The sequence below is a fragment of the Cucurbita pepo genome, chromosome LG05 (genome assembly GCF_002806865.2).
Source record: "Cucurbita pepo subsp. pepo cultivar mu-cu-16 chromosome LG05, ASM280686v2, whole genome shotgun sequence".
Lineage (NCBI taxonomy): Eukaryota > Viridiplantae > Streptophyta > Magnoliopsida > Cucurbitales > Cucurbitaceae > Cucurbita > Cucurbita pepo.
This window is the reverse complement of record NC_036642.1, coordinates 8,822,797-8,835,907: the sequence shown is the minus strand read 5'-3', so window position 1 is coordinate 8,835,907 and position 13,111 is coordinate 8,822,797. Positions and strand designations below refer to the sequence as shown.

Sequence of the window (13,111 nt, the reverse complement as noted above, 5' to 3'; positions counted from 1 at the left end):
TGTATAGCAATTTAGTCTTTAAAATTTTTAAAACTATAGTAATTTAATTTTTACTCCGATCCTTAATAATTTTGATTTACATGGATAATTATTTCCGTAACATATTAAATTATAATATATTAAATTTCAATGATTAAATTATTACAAATAACCATTTAATTATCTATTTTATGTTTTTTAAAATTAAACTCATATATAAAGTATATATCATAATTTCTTTATTTTATTATATTATTGTTAGGAATATTTTTAAAATTTAAATGTTTGGTAAAAAGAAAAATAAAAAATAAAATAAAATAAACCAGCAAAACCCCAAAACCCTGAAGCGGTTCACTGTGTGCGCGAGCCTAATTTGGAGGACCAATAAAACCCTCAAAACTCTCACTCTTCTCCAAAACCTAAAGGCCTCTCAGCCCATCGCCGGCAAACCCTCCAACTCCCAATTCCGCCATGGGCAAGGTCAAGGGAAAGCATCGTTTGGACAAGTACTACCGCCTTGCCAAAGAACATGGCTATCGCTCTCGTGCCTCCTGGAAACTCGCCCAGCTCGACTCCAAATACAACTTCCTCCGATCCTCCCATGCCGTCCTCGATCTCTGCGCCGCCCCTGGTGGTTGGATGCAAGTCGCCGTTGAGCGAGTTCCCGTCGGTAGCCTGGTTGTTGGAGTCGATTTGGTTCCTATTGCGCCCGTTCGCGGTGCGCTCGCTATTGAGCAGGATATCACCAGGCCGGAGTGCAAGGCGAGGCTCAAGAAGATTATGAACGAGAAAGGATGTGCTGCTTTTGATTTGGTCTTGCACGATGGGTCGCCGAATGTTGGTGGAGCTTGGGCGCAGGAGGCTATGAGCCAGAATTCGTTGGTTATTGATTCTGTCAAATTAGCTACTCAATTACTGGCTCCTAAGGGTACATTTGTTACCAAGGTGGGTTTTCTCATTTCTTTGAGTCTTTCAATGATTCTTTAGTTAGTTTACAATCAATCAAGTCCCAGGTCTATCGTGGTTCTCAATATGAAATCTTAGGATACTTCCTTTTTTGATCATATAATGAGTTAAGTAAATTTTGTTCTTTCATTTTCCTTTAGGTTCTGCTTGCAATTTATTACATTCATTGATGAGTGGAGATATTTTTTTGGTCCTACATCTGTTTACTTCTCAAAACTCTAAAAGTAGACCTGAGATGAGGGATTTAGAATTTGGATGTTAATTTTGAGCTAATTGGGCTGTACTGGTGTGGTTGAGCTCTTACTAGTAGACCATTTGATAGTGTGGTTGTTTATTTGCTGTTTCATTTTCAGGTTTTCAGGTCACAAGATTACAGTTCTGTCCTATATTGTCTCAAGCAGGTAAGTTTCCACAATAATCTGATGTCACGGCCATTTGTTACTGTCTATCTGATATTTGTATGCATTTGAATGGTGTTACAGTTGTTTGACAAGGTCGAGGTGGATAAACCAGCAGCAAGTCGATCTGCATCTGCTGAAATTTATGTTTTGGGTCTTAGGTATAAGGCTCCTGCAAAGATCGATCCTCGTCTTCTTGATGTGAAGCACCTATTTCAAGGATCTGTAGAACCCCAACGGAAGGTAATTGTTGCAACATTCAAATCGAGCTAACAATTTACACATGTGTTGTCTTATTCATGTACTTGGTTTGGATGCAATTCAACATTTCGTTAATATGTTAGTTAAAATTATTTTTTATGTGTAGGTTGTGGATGTACTTAGAGGAACAAAACAAAAGAGGCATCGTGATGGGTAATCCTTGATCTTTTGGACATGTTTATGTGTTTATTGTTTGTTTATGCTCATGTTTGACTGTTGATCATCTGTCATCTTTTTGCCAGTGAAGGATTGTTCATTTACTTCTTTGTTGTGATGCTAGATACGAAGATGGAGACATGACTCTTCGGAAAGAATCTTCTGCATCTAATTTCATCTGGTCAGATTCTCCTCTTGAGATCCTAGGAACTGTTACTACTATAACTTTTAACGATCCTGCTTGCTTGCCGATTAAGGATCATGAATTAACAACTGAAGAGGTATTGCATATTTAGCATTCGTTATTTTTTTCAAGGTTTCAATCATCAGCTGGAAACCTTATTTACTAAAAGCCTATTCTATAACAGGTTAAGACACTGTGTGATGATTTGGGTGTCTTGGGAAAGCAAGATTTTAAGCATCTGCTGAAGTAAGATTCATACCCTAGATACTTGTATTTAAGTCTTTTGATTTATTTATTATTATTTTTTTTTTGGGTATCTTTCTAAATGATATTTATGTTCCTATAAATATAGGCTAATTTGTATTTCAGCCCTTGAGCTTCTGCTTGATGTAATGCAGTCTTTAGATGTTGGATAGGATTAAAATCATGACTTCTTTGGGGCATCAAAATTTGAACTTTTCAGTTGCTGGTCTTATGCTCATTTGTTTGGTTTGAATGCACACACAGCAATGAACACACTCGTTCCTAGGATATCGAATTCTTACAATGAATATATCAACTATTTTTAAGGAGTATGGATATAGATATTTATTAACTAGTTTAAGAACTATCTTTGTCTGTCTTACAAAATTGGCCCCACATGTACCCATAAATATTGCCCCCTCCTAACAAAATTATTGACTTCTCATGGTAGCCCTAGTAGCCTTTATCGTAGTCTTCATAATCCAGATTGGGGGTGATGCATTCCTATCATAGACGTAGGGCTGCGTGGGGCTATATATAATTAGGCTTATGGTTAAGTATTGTTCACGTTTTGTTTCGCCCGTCAGGGCCATTTAGTGTGGACTATAAAGGTTGATTTACTGTAATGGTGGTTATGCAATTCTGTGACATTTCTCTGATAACTTCAAGATTTTGAAATCTATTATAATTCATCATTTAGGTGGCGATTGCACATAAGAAAGGCATTATCTCCCAAGCAAAAGGTTACGTCCACTTCTGTTAATGATGCTGAAAATGAGGTTAAGCAAGATGAAGATGATAAATTACTAAACGAGATGGAGGAGCTGACGTATGCTATGGAACGGAAGAAGAAAAGGGAAAAGAAGCTTCTTGCAAAAAGGAAAGCTAAGGTTTGTCATCTTGCAGAGTTCTCTCTCTATTTCCTGCTCTCTTTGGGTTAAGGCTTATAGACAATTATGTATGGTGGGCTTTTACATCAGAATTGTTCAATTGATTTCAATTTGATGCTTGTTTTCTTTTGGAAATTTTGTCTGCTGATTAGTATTTTTGCACTTAGGAATTGTACTATTTACTATATTATATGGAAAAGGAATTAGGGCATGTCTCCTTACAGTATGGGTGTCTTAATATTAGATTTCTACAACTGTCTACTACATGCTATGCTTTGACTTGAAAAGGGAAGTGCATATTCTTGTAAGTGGTAACCTTCCCGTTGACTTGTGATATCCCACATCGGTTGGGGAGGAGAACGAAGTATTATTTATAAGGGTGTTGAAACCTCTCCCTAGCAGACACACGTTTTAAAAATCTTGAGGGGAAGCCCGAAAGGGAAATCTTAAAGAGGACAATATCTGCTAGCGGTGGGCTTGAGCTGTTACATGACTTGACCACAAATTGTGTAAGATGAGGTTTCATCTTTTAACGAATAGCAGGATAGAATTAAAGTACAGGTTGGTCAATCTAATATTGGGTTATGGAATCTTTTTCTCCACCAAATAAAAATACTGAATATGACCGTGCCATCCCTAATCATTTAATATCTGATCGAGTGGCTATTTTTCTATTTCATAAAGGACAAAGCTAGGAAAGCGTTGGGGATGCAACTAGATGTCATGGAAGATGGTTATGTTGATCACGAGTTATTCTCTCTTTCTAACATCAAGGTATACTTTCACTCCCTGCTAAACTGTTGTTTTCTTTCAACATTGCAAGTCTTCTAATCTTTGTCGTAAATTCATTTGCGATTGTATGTTAACCAGGGTAAGAATGATTTAAGAGTCGTTGATTCAACTGAATATGATGATGATAATGATGAGATGGGAGAACAAGAAAATGGTGTAACCAAAGAGGAAAACCATGGGTCTTCAGATAGTGATATTGACTCTGATGAAGAGCGCAGAAGGTTTTTTCTCCCTCTGCTTAATTCTGTTAACTTTCAGGATGAAGCAATGATTCTCTGCTTTTTGTTACTTTGTGATGCATAATGATGCTCCTCTTTCAGGTATGATGCACACATGGAGGAATTGTTGGACCAGGCTTATGAAAGCTTTGTTGCCAGAAAAGAAGGAAGTACAAAGCAGCGAAAACGTGCAAAAAAAGCCTATTCTGATGATGCCGAGCTGCTTAAGGTATGAATCTCTAGTGGTGAGGGCTTTTAGTGATAGCTAATTCTATTTATTATATGCCCACTGTGAGATCCCACATCGGTTGGGGAGGAGAACGAAACATTCTTTTATAAGGGTGTAGAAACCTCTCCTGAGCAAACGCGTTTTAAAAACCTTGAGGGAGCCCGAAAGGGAAAGCCCAAAGAGGACAATATCTGCTAGTAGTGGGCTTGGGCTGTTACACCCACCGAGTGTGCTTGCTTTTGTTCTTTGATGCAGTTCATGATTTCTAGTCACTGGTTTGGTTTTTCTTTGGGACGATTGTTGTATGCACGTGCAATGTCCATCTTTCTATTTTCTATAGATTACTCGTTCATTTGGAAGTAGGAATTATAATAGGTAGCTTCATTCAACCATCATTCATGTGTTAGTAGAACGTCACACGATGCATACATATATAACCAGTGATTATCATCCTCATGTCGGAGTTTGGCTGTCTGCAGGAGGATGAGAATGGAGGTGATGGTCCATCTGATTATGACTCTGATGAGAACCTGGTAGATGAGGATAAGAATCCACTGATGGTATCTCTTGATGATGGTGGAGTGCCAACTGAAGAGGAGATCGCAAACAAGTGGTTCAGTCAGGATATTTTTGCTGAAGCAGTAGAGGATGGAGATTTGAAGGAGTTGGTGGATAGCGAAGATGATATGCAGATTGATAGACCAAAAGAAAAAGCTGCTGTTTCCAAGGAAGCCAAACCAAATATTTCAAAGAAAGAAAGAGAGAAGTTGAAAACTTCAACAAATGCAAGAGAAACTGATAAAGGAGACGATGGATTCGAGGTAGTCCCTGCCCCGGCTACGGATTCAAGCGATGATTCATCTTCTGATGAATCTGAGGATGAAGATCCTGGCACAAAGGCTGAGATATTGGCATGTGCAAAGAAAATGCTGAGGAAAAAGCAAAGAGAGCAGATTCTTGATGATGCTTACAACAAATACATGTTCGATGATACAGGCTTGCCCTCGTGGTTTTTGGATGAGGAGCGAAGACACCGACAGCCAATAAAGCCTATAACCAAAGAGGAGGTTGCTGCAATGAAAGCACAGTTTAAGGAAATTGATGCCCGCCCTGCTAAGAAGGTAGCTGAAGCTAAAGCACGCAAGAAACGAGTTGCAATGAAGAAACTCGAGAAGGTTCGCAAGAAGGCAAATTCCATCTCAGACCAGGCTGATATATCAGATAGATCAAAGAGGAAGATGATCGATCAACTCTACAAAAAAGCAGTACCCGAGAGACCCAAAAAGGAATTTGTGGTTGCAAAGAAAGGAGTTCAAGTCAGGGTTGGAAAGGGTAAAGTCTTGGTCGATCGACGTATGAAGAAGGACATGAGGAAGCATGGAATGAGCAAGCAGGGAAAAGGTTCAAAGAAGGGAAAGGGAAAGAACTCCAAGGCTCCAAGAGGCAAGGGAGGACCTGCTAAGGCTTCGGGGAAGAAGGGAAGAAAAGGAAACAAATGAAGATGGAATACAAATGAAGCATTCTCCCAATTTAATATCTCTCGTGCAAAATTTTGTAGTTGATTCAATTTTGATAATTTTTCTTTTTCGATCAAGAGCTATTTCTTGGAAGTTCAACATAGCTTTAACTTAAAAGTGCATTTTGTAGTAACAGATGAATGATAAGTTATTATAATCGCTAAGTGGATAAGACATTAATTATCATTCTAAATATCATGTATTTCTCATGGTTGTTGGATTATGAAACAAACAGCTGCGTACCCGCTAATCGTTATTTCTCTAAACAAACTGGTCGAGGTATTCTTCCACAGTTGTGTATTTAACATCTGAGTATAGCTCTGAAGCTTCCACTCCAAATGATGGTTCAATCTCAAAGTTGGTATGATCTCCCTTCACAAATGCAGTATGACTAATAGCCAATACTGTGTTAAGTGGAAATGGAGCCTCTGCAAAAGAAGATAAGCAAATACCAATATGTTTCAGTCTTTGTATTTAAGAAGGAAGCATGGTAGAATTGATAAATTGTTGTTTTGCCTAAACCAACCTTGTATGTTCTTCAATAGCTCCTCTTCAGGAATGTAGATCCGTTCAAGAGTCGTGCCAATTTTTTTCTCCCACAGCGAGACTAGCTCGTTAGTCGAGTAGATGTTGGCAGGAGGCCTAATGTACAAGATCTTATTGAGCGTTCTTGGATCCTCGATGGCTCGGATGGTGTACGTGCCAATGTCTTCTTCCTTGTTGTAAATCACTTCAGCAAACAAGCAGACACAAAATAAATGAATAGTATGAGGTGCTGCTGAAACCAAATCCACTTCTCCCTTCAAGAAATTGGTCATGGATGAAGATGCTTCATATTGCAGTCAATTATGCATTAACATGTGGGTATGTTTGTAGAAGTTTGTGATTAAAAAGGTTAAAAAAAAAACCAATGATTCACTAATATCTATTGGGTTTCTAGGAATGTGTTTATTTTGGGACTCCATTCAGCTCAAGAAAAGGAGATTATAGCGTTATGCAACAGAACAATCCAGGAACTCATGAGATTACAATCAGCAAATTATACCTTTGGGACTTCCATCCCCAATGATTTTGACTCTGTCTCTAGGTGGATCGGTGGCTCCTGGCTGACAAAAGTTGCGAAGAAAGTAACCATCGAAGAAATTGCATACAACAAACGTATGGGGGATTCCCTCTGCTTCAATAGCCCTACGAATTTCAGCCTTAGCAGCAAACATTGATTTTGCCGGCTCCACTGCGTGGACACGATCCACATCGTTGCCAAATTCTGAGGGTAAGAATCTCTGTACCAAAAACATTTTAACGCTAAGAAATTTCCAAACACAAACTCTCCCAGCAGAATGCTTCTGGCAGTAACGATAATCAATGGCAAACACATAGAACAAATTTGGTAGGAAATGATAGTAGTGGTGAAATGAAGGCTACCTTCACATTACCAGCTTGTTTGATAGCAGATATGATCTTATCTTGATTGGCTAACAGAGTCCGACCAACGGTGGATATCACCACATCAACTTGCTTTATTGCCTTAACCAGACTCTCATTGTCGAAGATATCGCCCTGCTCCAATTTCTCAGCGAATAAGCAAATCGAACATTATCACTTCCCAATACTATAACGTGATCATCAGTATATACATCATTATTCGTTTCAGAGAAACCAAACAGAAAACGACCACTTCGAATTCGACCGATTTGAACTAAAAACCTACTTCAGTTATTCGGGAACCGTATTTCACATTTCACATTCCAGTAATCGATTCATTGATCCTCCAGAACATTTTCAACAATCAAACAACAAAATCCAGAGAAATAAAGGATAATGAACTTACGAAGAGGAAATTGACTCCCAAGCTCCTGAAATTATCGATAATCGAAGACTTGGCGGAGTCAGCAAGCGTGGATTCCCGAACCAATGCATAAGTTGGATGACCTGCTTTGGCGCTGGCTTCTACTATAAACTTTCCGATGTAACCAGTTCCTCCGATGATGAGAACCTTGAGCTTTTGCGCCATGGGACGAAGATTTACAGCGAATAAAAACCTGATCGGAGCTGCGCCGGTGAACCGCAAATGGAACGAAGATGATGCTCGTAGATCCTTTCTCGTTGTATCAAATCCCAAGTGCAAAATTCACGCTCACACATATATATATACTTTTATTTATAAATTTTTAACTAATTGATAATTGAGGTATATTTTAATTGATAAATTAAATAATGGTCATATTATCAATAATTAATTTTTTTAAATACAAAAATATGAAAACTTAATTTTTAAAAAATCTCTTATAAATAAATTACTTTAATTTTTTTTCTCTCTCAAAAGCCAATAAATAAGATGAAATTAAACTCTTAAATTTTTTAAATTTTATATTTTCCATTAATTAAGTTTTTTTTTTTTTTTTAATATTTGAAATTTGGGAAGAGCTTTATTGGGGGTTATTTTGGGAAAGCATTAGGTAAAATGTATTTATTCCGAAAAATTGATTGAATTATTAATTAAATTTAGTAGTTAGTGAATATAGAGAATTTATTAATTTAACTTAATTTCAAATTTAGCTTAAAATTAAAATTTACAAAAATGGCCTTGCCTTGTGAGGAGACTTGTGGTTGGTGGGGAAGGACAGCCGCCGCCGCCGCCGCCGCCGCCTGATACCTTGGTCCACCATGGCTAACTTCAAAAATCTCTTTTTGTGCATTCTCTTCCACTTATCTATATCGAACAACCCTACGTTTCAAGTTGAAGGTAAAAAACACTTGGGTTTGGTATGAGACGTTTGGTTCGGTCGGGGTATGGACATAAGGACATAACTTCTGATCACAGCCGACACCCATCATACCAAAATGGAAAAGGAAAAACAAGGCCTTAAGTCAAATTAGAGCTTGACTCGGTCACTCTTTTTTCTTTCCTTACAAGTAGGAAGCACGCCCGTTGAGTGCCTTGTCGTGGTTTTACTGTGGTTGCTTTACGGATAAACTGGTTGAAGTATTCTTCCACTGTTGTACATCGAACGTCTAAGTAAAGCTTTGAAGTTTCCACTCCAAACTAGTCAAATTATCCCATTATTATTAAAAAAAATTAATAAAAATATATCGTTAAATTTGAGACCAATTATAAATTGACACATGTCTCAAATTTAATTTTATCTAATTTGAATAAAAATTAATAGTTTTATTACATTACGATAAGAATTGAATATATATTATTTTGTTCCTCTCTTACTAGACAATGGTGGAGGAGCTCCTCTTGAAATGAGACGGAGCAGGTCGGAGCCAACCTCGACCGCCGATCATGTCTTTCGTGAAGAGTTTTGCAGCCTCATCCGCCGAGAGGCTGCGCGACCACGCTACTCTTTTTGCTCTGTTCGCCCCTGGTCCGTAGCATTTGTATTCCCCGTAGAACACCGTTCTATATGTTATGCAACACAAATTCATCTTTAGATTCAAAATCTCATACGAAAAAAAGGATAGAAATCACAAAACTTCGCAGAGATAGTATTTTAGGATCGAAAAAGTATTACCTTTGCTTGGTGTGATCTCCCCAGTCATTCCAGCCCTCCGGCACAATAACGTTGCTCATATGAGTGTAGCCGAACACAACTCTTGAGCAATCCCCCCATGGCCGTCCAAGAAAAGTCGATCCACTTCCTGTAATTTTGCACCCCAAGAACACGAACCCAGTGTTCTCCGCCACTGTGTTACGGTGCTGTGCCGTCATCGCCCCGCCTCTCTCCGACGTTGAGTGCAAATGACACTTCTGCAAACAAATATATTGTTACAGACATTTATTATTAGAGACAAATATATTGTATCCATTTATTACTCTTACTATTTATTACTCAATTGGTTTTAGCAAGAGTGTCTATGTATCTCTCAAAAAAAAAAAAAAACCTCGTAGAGAGAAGCGGCGTTTCCGCAGATGAAATCGGTGGCGCCTTCGATGTAACAGTTCTTGAAGTAGTGTTTTCCGATGTCGTCAAGAAGGGTGTCTTGAAAGGATATGATCCGGCAGCCGTAGAAGGCGGCTCTGTCGGCGGAGACCCTCAGCGCCACCGCAATGCCGGTGGTGCCGTATGTGTTCTGGATGGTCAGAAAACGGCCGACGAAGTCCGCGGCGAAGATAGAGATGGCCGGAGATTGAAGTAAATCTCTTCCTTGGTTCCATGTGATTATGGTGTCGGAGGCTTTGCTGCCGCTCAATGTTATGAACGGCTTGTCCTCCGGCACCACAATCTTCTCCCTGCTCAAAAAAATAAAATAAAATATGAGTCGGTCGAATTGACCCGACAAAAAAAATAGCAACTTGAACCGACCCAGATTTTCGAATTTTCAAAAAATAAACCCGACTCAACTTTTATGGTTTGGGCTAGGTAGTCTGGGTTCATCGGGTTCTCGAATCATGTGAAGACTCCTATTAAAAATTTCAGCATTCCGAGACTTTTAAGTTCTTAGGAAGAGTCATACGAAGCAGCTTGACTCACATATGGTTCCCAAGTCAAGCTCTAGAGGGACTCAGGTCATCACGTATTAAATAGCCCGTCATCAACTGGAAGTGGGCAACGTGATGATGAATTATGAACGGTCATCATCTTATTTCGACTTATCCAAAATGACCAAGACTAATAATAATCCTAACTAACCTAAGAGCTACCAACCTAAACATAATCTAATTTAACGAAAGTTTTCTCTCGATATAAACTAACAAAAACACGAAAATACAAAAATCGATGCATGAAACATGAAAGAATACCGAGCTAAAAGAGGTTAAAGAACGAGGATTATAAGCATGGTCTAAACTCGAGCATAACTCAACGAATTAAAGCGTATAATTCGAAAAACAAACCTATAAGTTCCGGGTTTGATCCAAATGAAAACGAGTTCATTGTTTCGGGATGGAACAGAATCAATGGCTTCTTGAATCTTCCTAAAATCTCCCTTTCCAGATTGGTCTACCCTGATCAGCCTGGCAGTGCTCATATCTACAGGAGCCATCGCTATTATTCAAAGAAATTTCAAAATAAAGCTTATTAAAATCACCAAATTAATTCAATTTCAAATTTCCCCTCATATATATATATATATATATATATATATATATATATATATATATATATATATATAATTTGTAGCTTGGTTTAATGGCAAAAGGCCCATGTGCCCACGTGGGGATTTTCCTTCAATTCCAAAAATGTTATTTCATTTTGAAGTTTGAATATTTATTTTCTTTTAATAGTATTATTTTTAATTCAATCTTTACTATAAAGTTATAAATTTACAATTTTTAAATAAATTAATGACGTGACGATTTAATAAAACCCATGAAAAAATAGTGTTACGTGTCTTTTTAAAATAATAATTTTGCGATTTTTCATATATATAATTTTGGTTCCAATATAATTATTTTTCTTTTAATGAAGTATTATTCTTATTTTCAATAGGATTTTCAGTCCACTGCTCTATCAATTGAACTATACCGGCTCGGTTGAATTAGATCGTTAGTTTCCGACAATAATTTTTTTAAATTACTAATTTTTATTAAATAATAAATTCAAAAAATTATTTATTTCAAATTTTTATTTTTTTAATANTATCCAAAATGACCAAGACTAATAATAATCCTAACTAACCTAAGAGCTACCAACCTAAACATAATCTAATTTAACGAAAGTTTTCTCTCGATATAAACTAACAAAAACACGAAAATACAAAAATCGATGCATGAAACATGAAAGAATACCGAGCTAAAAGAGGTTAAAGAACGAGGATTATAAGCATGGTCTAAACTCGAGCATAACTCAACGAATTAAAGCGTATAATTCGAAAAACAAACCTATAAGTTCCGGGTTTGATCCAAATGAAAACGAGTTCATTGTTTCGGGATGGAACAGAATCAATGGCTTCTTGAATCTTCCTAAAATCTCCCTTTCCAGATTGGTCTACCCTGATCAGCCTGGCAGTGCTCATATCTACAGGAGCCATCGCTATTATTCAAAGAAATTTCAAAATAAAGCTTATTAAAATCACCAAATTAATTCAATTTCAAATTTCCNTTGAATTAGATCGTTAGTTTCCGACAATAATTTTTTTAAATTACTAATTTTTATTAAATAATAAATTCAAAAAATTATTTATTTCAAATTTTTATTTTTTTAATAAAATTAAAATGTTAATACGTCGAACATATATATATATATATATTTTAATATTAAATTAAGAGAGAAAAAGTGGCATTGAAAACGAAAGAAAGAAGCAAAAGAAACGCAGAAAACTGGGCTGATTTCGTGAAGCAACAGGGAAATTATCAAAATTGTTTATTAAGCTATATTTTAAAAGGGCGTGAAGATGAGGAAATGGGTTTGTCCCACATCGGCTAAGTCCAGGAAGCGCGAGGCAGGGATTGGCTATAAAATGACGTAGAGACTTGTGAATAATTCATACCTTTCTCGGCCTTTTGGCTAAGATCAAGTGTAGTATCTGTTCTTATCAGTTTAATATCTGATACGTGGGCCATCGGCCCACATGATATTAAATTAATTTTTCAAGGGGGAGGGCCCATTAAGGTAGCTTGCTACCTGGGTTTTCGAGCGTCGCCCTAGCGTTGCACTACTGCTTGGGCCTTGGCGCACCCCTCCAACATCAGTTCTAAAATCATTATCTAGGGTTTACTGAATTTACGGAGAATTTTATTAACTGATAAGACATTTATGTCGGTCTGTATGGACATGTTCATCGCAGTATAGATTGTTGCCAAAATCTGAATATTGTCCTTGTTTGTGTAGTAAATTGTCATCGTAGGTGACATTAGATGTCATGGATGTTACTCATGGATGTTACTCAATGCTCGGGTTCTTGCCCCAAAGTGACTTAATGACTTCTCGGAGAACGTATTAGATTAGATATTTTAGTTAGATATTTACCAAAAAGGTCCTTGATCCAAGACGTTGGTTTCTAGCTAGAAACATAAATGCTGGTTCATCGTCAAAAGAAGACCGAGTTCAGCCCTATACATTGGGATGAAGCGTAGCCCTATACATTGGGATGAAGCGTAGAGGTCCCTTTAGCTTTGTTGCATCGGAGTGGTTCATCGTCAAAAGAAGACTGGTTCATCGTCAAAAGAAGACCGAGTTCAGCCCTATACATTGAGATGAAGCGTAGAGGTCCCTTTAGCTTTGTTGCATCGGAGTGGTTCATCGTCAAAAGAAGAACAAAACTCCAATGACAAGTACTTCTGCCCCCAATAGCGGAGACTGAATGATCGCCAAATTATAGAGGATACGT

The 13,111-nt window shown here is 37.5% G+C and overlaps 3 protein-coding genes and 1 non-coding gene across 7 annotated transcripts; 2 read left to right on the top strand and 2 right to left on the bottom strand.

Annotated features, from left to right (window-relative positions):
• The first annotated feature begins 350 nt into the window (after positions 1-350).
• Positions 351-6,061, top strand: LOC111795131 (adoMet-dependent rRNA methyltransferase spb1-like). The gene is made up of 11 exons (XM_023677389.1): positions 351-924; positions 1,299-1,346; positions 1,428-1,586; positions 1,711-1,757; positions 1,885-2,041; positions 2,129-2,190; positions 2,888-3,077; positions 3,762-3,851; positions 3,948-4,090; positions 4,190-4,316; positions 4,796-6,061. Exons 1-11 carry the CDS (start codon positions 451-453, stop codon positions 5,813-5,815), a joined length of 2,517 nt encoding a protein of 838 aa, XP_023533157.1. The 5' UTR covers positions 351-450; the 3' UTR covers positions 5,816-6,061.
• Positions 5,964-7,950, bottom strand: LOC111795132 (isoflavone reductase homolog PCBER-like). Its single transcript, XM_023677390.1, has 5 exons — positions 7,665-7,950; positions 7,259-7,393; positions 6,879-7,116; positions 6,360-6,563; positions 5,964-6,261 (listed from the first exon to the last, which is right to left on the bottom strand). The coding sequence occupies exons 1-5, from the start codon at positions 7,845-7,847 to the stop codon at positions 6,095-6,097; spliced, it is 927 nt and encodes a 308-aa protein (XP_023533158.1). The 5' UTR covers positions 7,848-7,950; the 3' UTR covers positions 5,964-6,094.
• Positions 7,951-8,432: 482 nt separating this feature from the next.
• LOC111795129 (putative pectinesterase 11) lies at positions 8,433-11,870 on the bottom strand. Of its 4 annotated transcripts, none has more exons than XM_023677386.1 (4): positions 11,664-11,870; positions 9,725-10,076; positions 9,355-9,590; positions 8,433-9,242 (listed from the first exon to the last, which is right to left on the bottom strand). In XM_023677386.1, exons 1-4 carry the CDS (start codon positions 11,810-11,812, stop codon positions 9,056-9,058), a joined length of 924 nt encoding a protein of 307 aa, XP_023533154.1. In that variant the 5' UTR covers positions 11,813-11,870; the 3' UTR covers positions 8,433-9,055. The 4 variants fall into 4 exon arrangements, with proteins under 4 accessions (XP_023533154.1, XP_023533156.1, XP_023533153.1 ...); XM_023677388.1 differs by having other exon boundaries at positions 9,725-10,073; XM_023677385.1 differs by lacking the exon at positions 11,664-11,870 and adding an exon at positions 10,677-10,883.
• Positions 11,871-12,267: 397 nt separating this feature from the next.
• Positions 12,268-12,464, top strand: LOC111796286. Its single transcript, XR_002815331.1, has one exon. It is a non-coding gene; the product is annotated as a U2 spliceosomal RNA (small nuclear RNA).
• Positions 12,465-13,111: the final 647 nt, after the last annotated feature.

What these genes read in the sequence shown, in the direction of transcription:
- LOC111795131 (XM_023677389.1), top strand. Translation starts at nt 451, where the DNA reads ATGGGCAAGGTCAAGGGAAAGCATCGTTTGGACAAGTACTACCGCCTT. An exon ending in TCCTATATTGTCTCAAGCAG is followed by an intron (nt 1,347 to 1,427) that starts GTAAGTTTCCAC and finishes ATGGTGTTACAG; the next exon opens with TTGTTTGACAAGGTCGAGGT. An exon ending in TCTCTCTTTCTAACATCAAG is followed by an intron (nt 3,852 to 3,947) that starts GTATACTTTCAC and finishes TATGTTAACCAG; the next exon opens with GGTAAGAATGATTTAAGAGT.
- LOC111795129 (XM_023677386.1), bottom strand. Translation starts at nt 11,812, where the DNA reads ATGGCTCCTGTAGATATGAGCACTGCCAGGCTGATCAGGGTAGACCAA. An exon ending in ACGCCGCTTCTCTCTACGAG is followed by an intron (nt 9,591 to 9,724) that starts GTTTTTTTTTTT and finishes ATTTGTTTGCAG; the next exon opens with AAGTGTCATTTGCACTCAAC. An exon ending in GGAGATCACACCAAGCAAAG is followed by an intron (nt 9,243 to 9,354) that starts GTAATACTTTTT and finishes CATAACATATAG; the next exon opens with AACGGTGTTCTACGGGGAAT.
- LOC111795132 (XM_023677390.1), bottom strand. Translation starts at nt 7,847, where the DNA reads ATGGCGCAAAAGCTCAAGGTTCTCATCATCGGAGGAACTGGTTACATC. An exon ending in AACAAGCTGGTAATGTGAAG is followed by an intron (nt 7,117 to 7,258) that starts GTAGCCTTCATT and finishes TTTTTGGTACAG; the next exon opens with AGATTCTTACCCTCAGAATT. An exon ending in TGGGGATGGAAGTCCCAAAG is followed by an intron (nt 6,564 to 6,878) that starts GTATAATTTGCT and finishes TGTTTGCTGAAG; the next exon opens with TGATTTACAACAAGGAAGAA.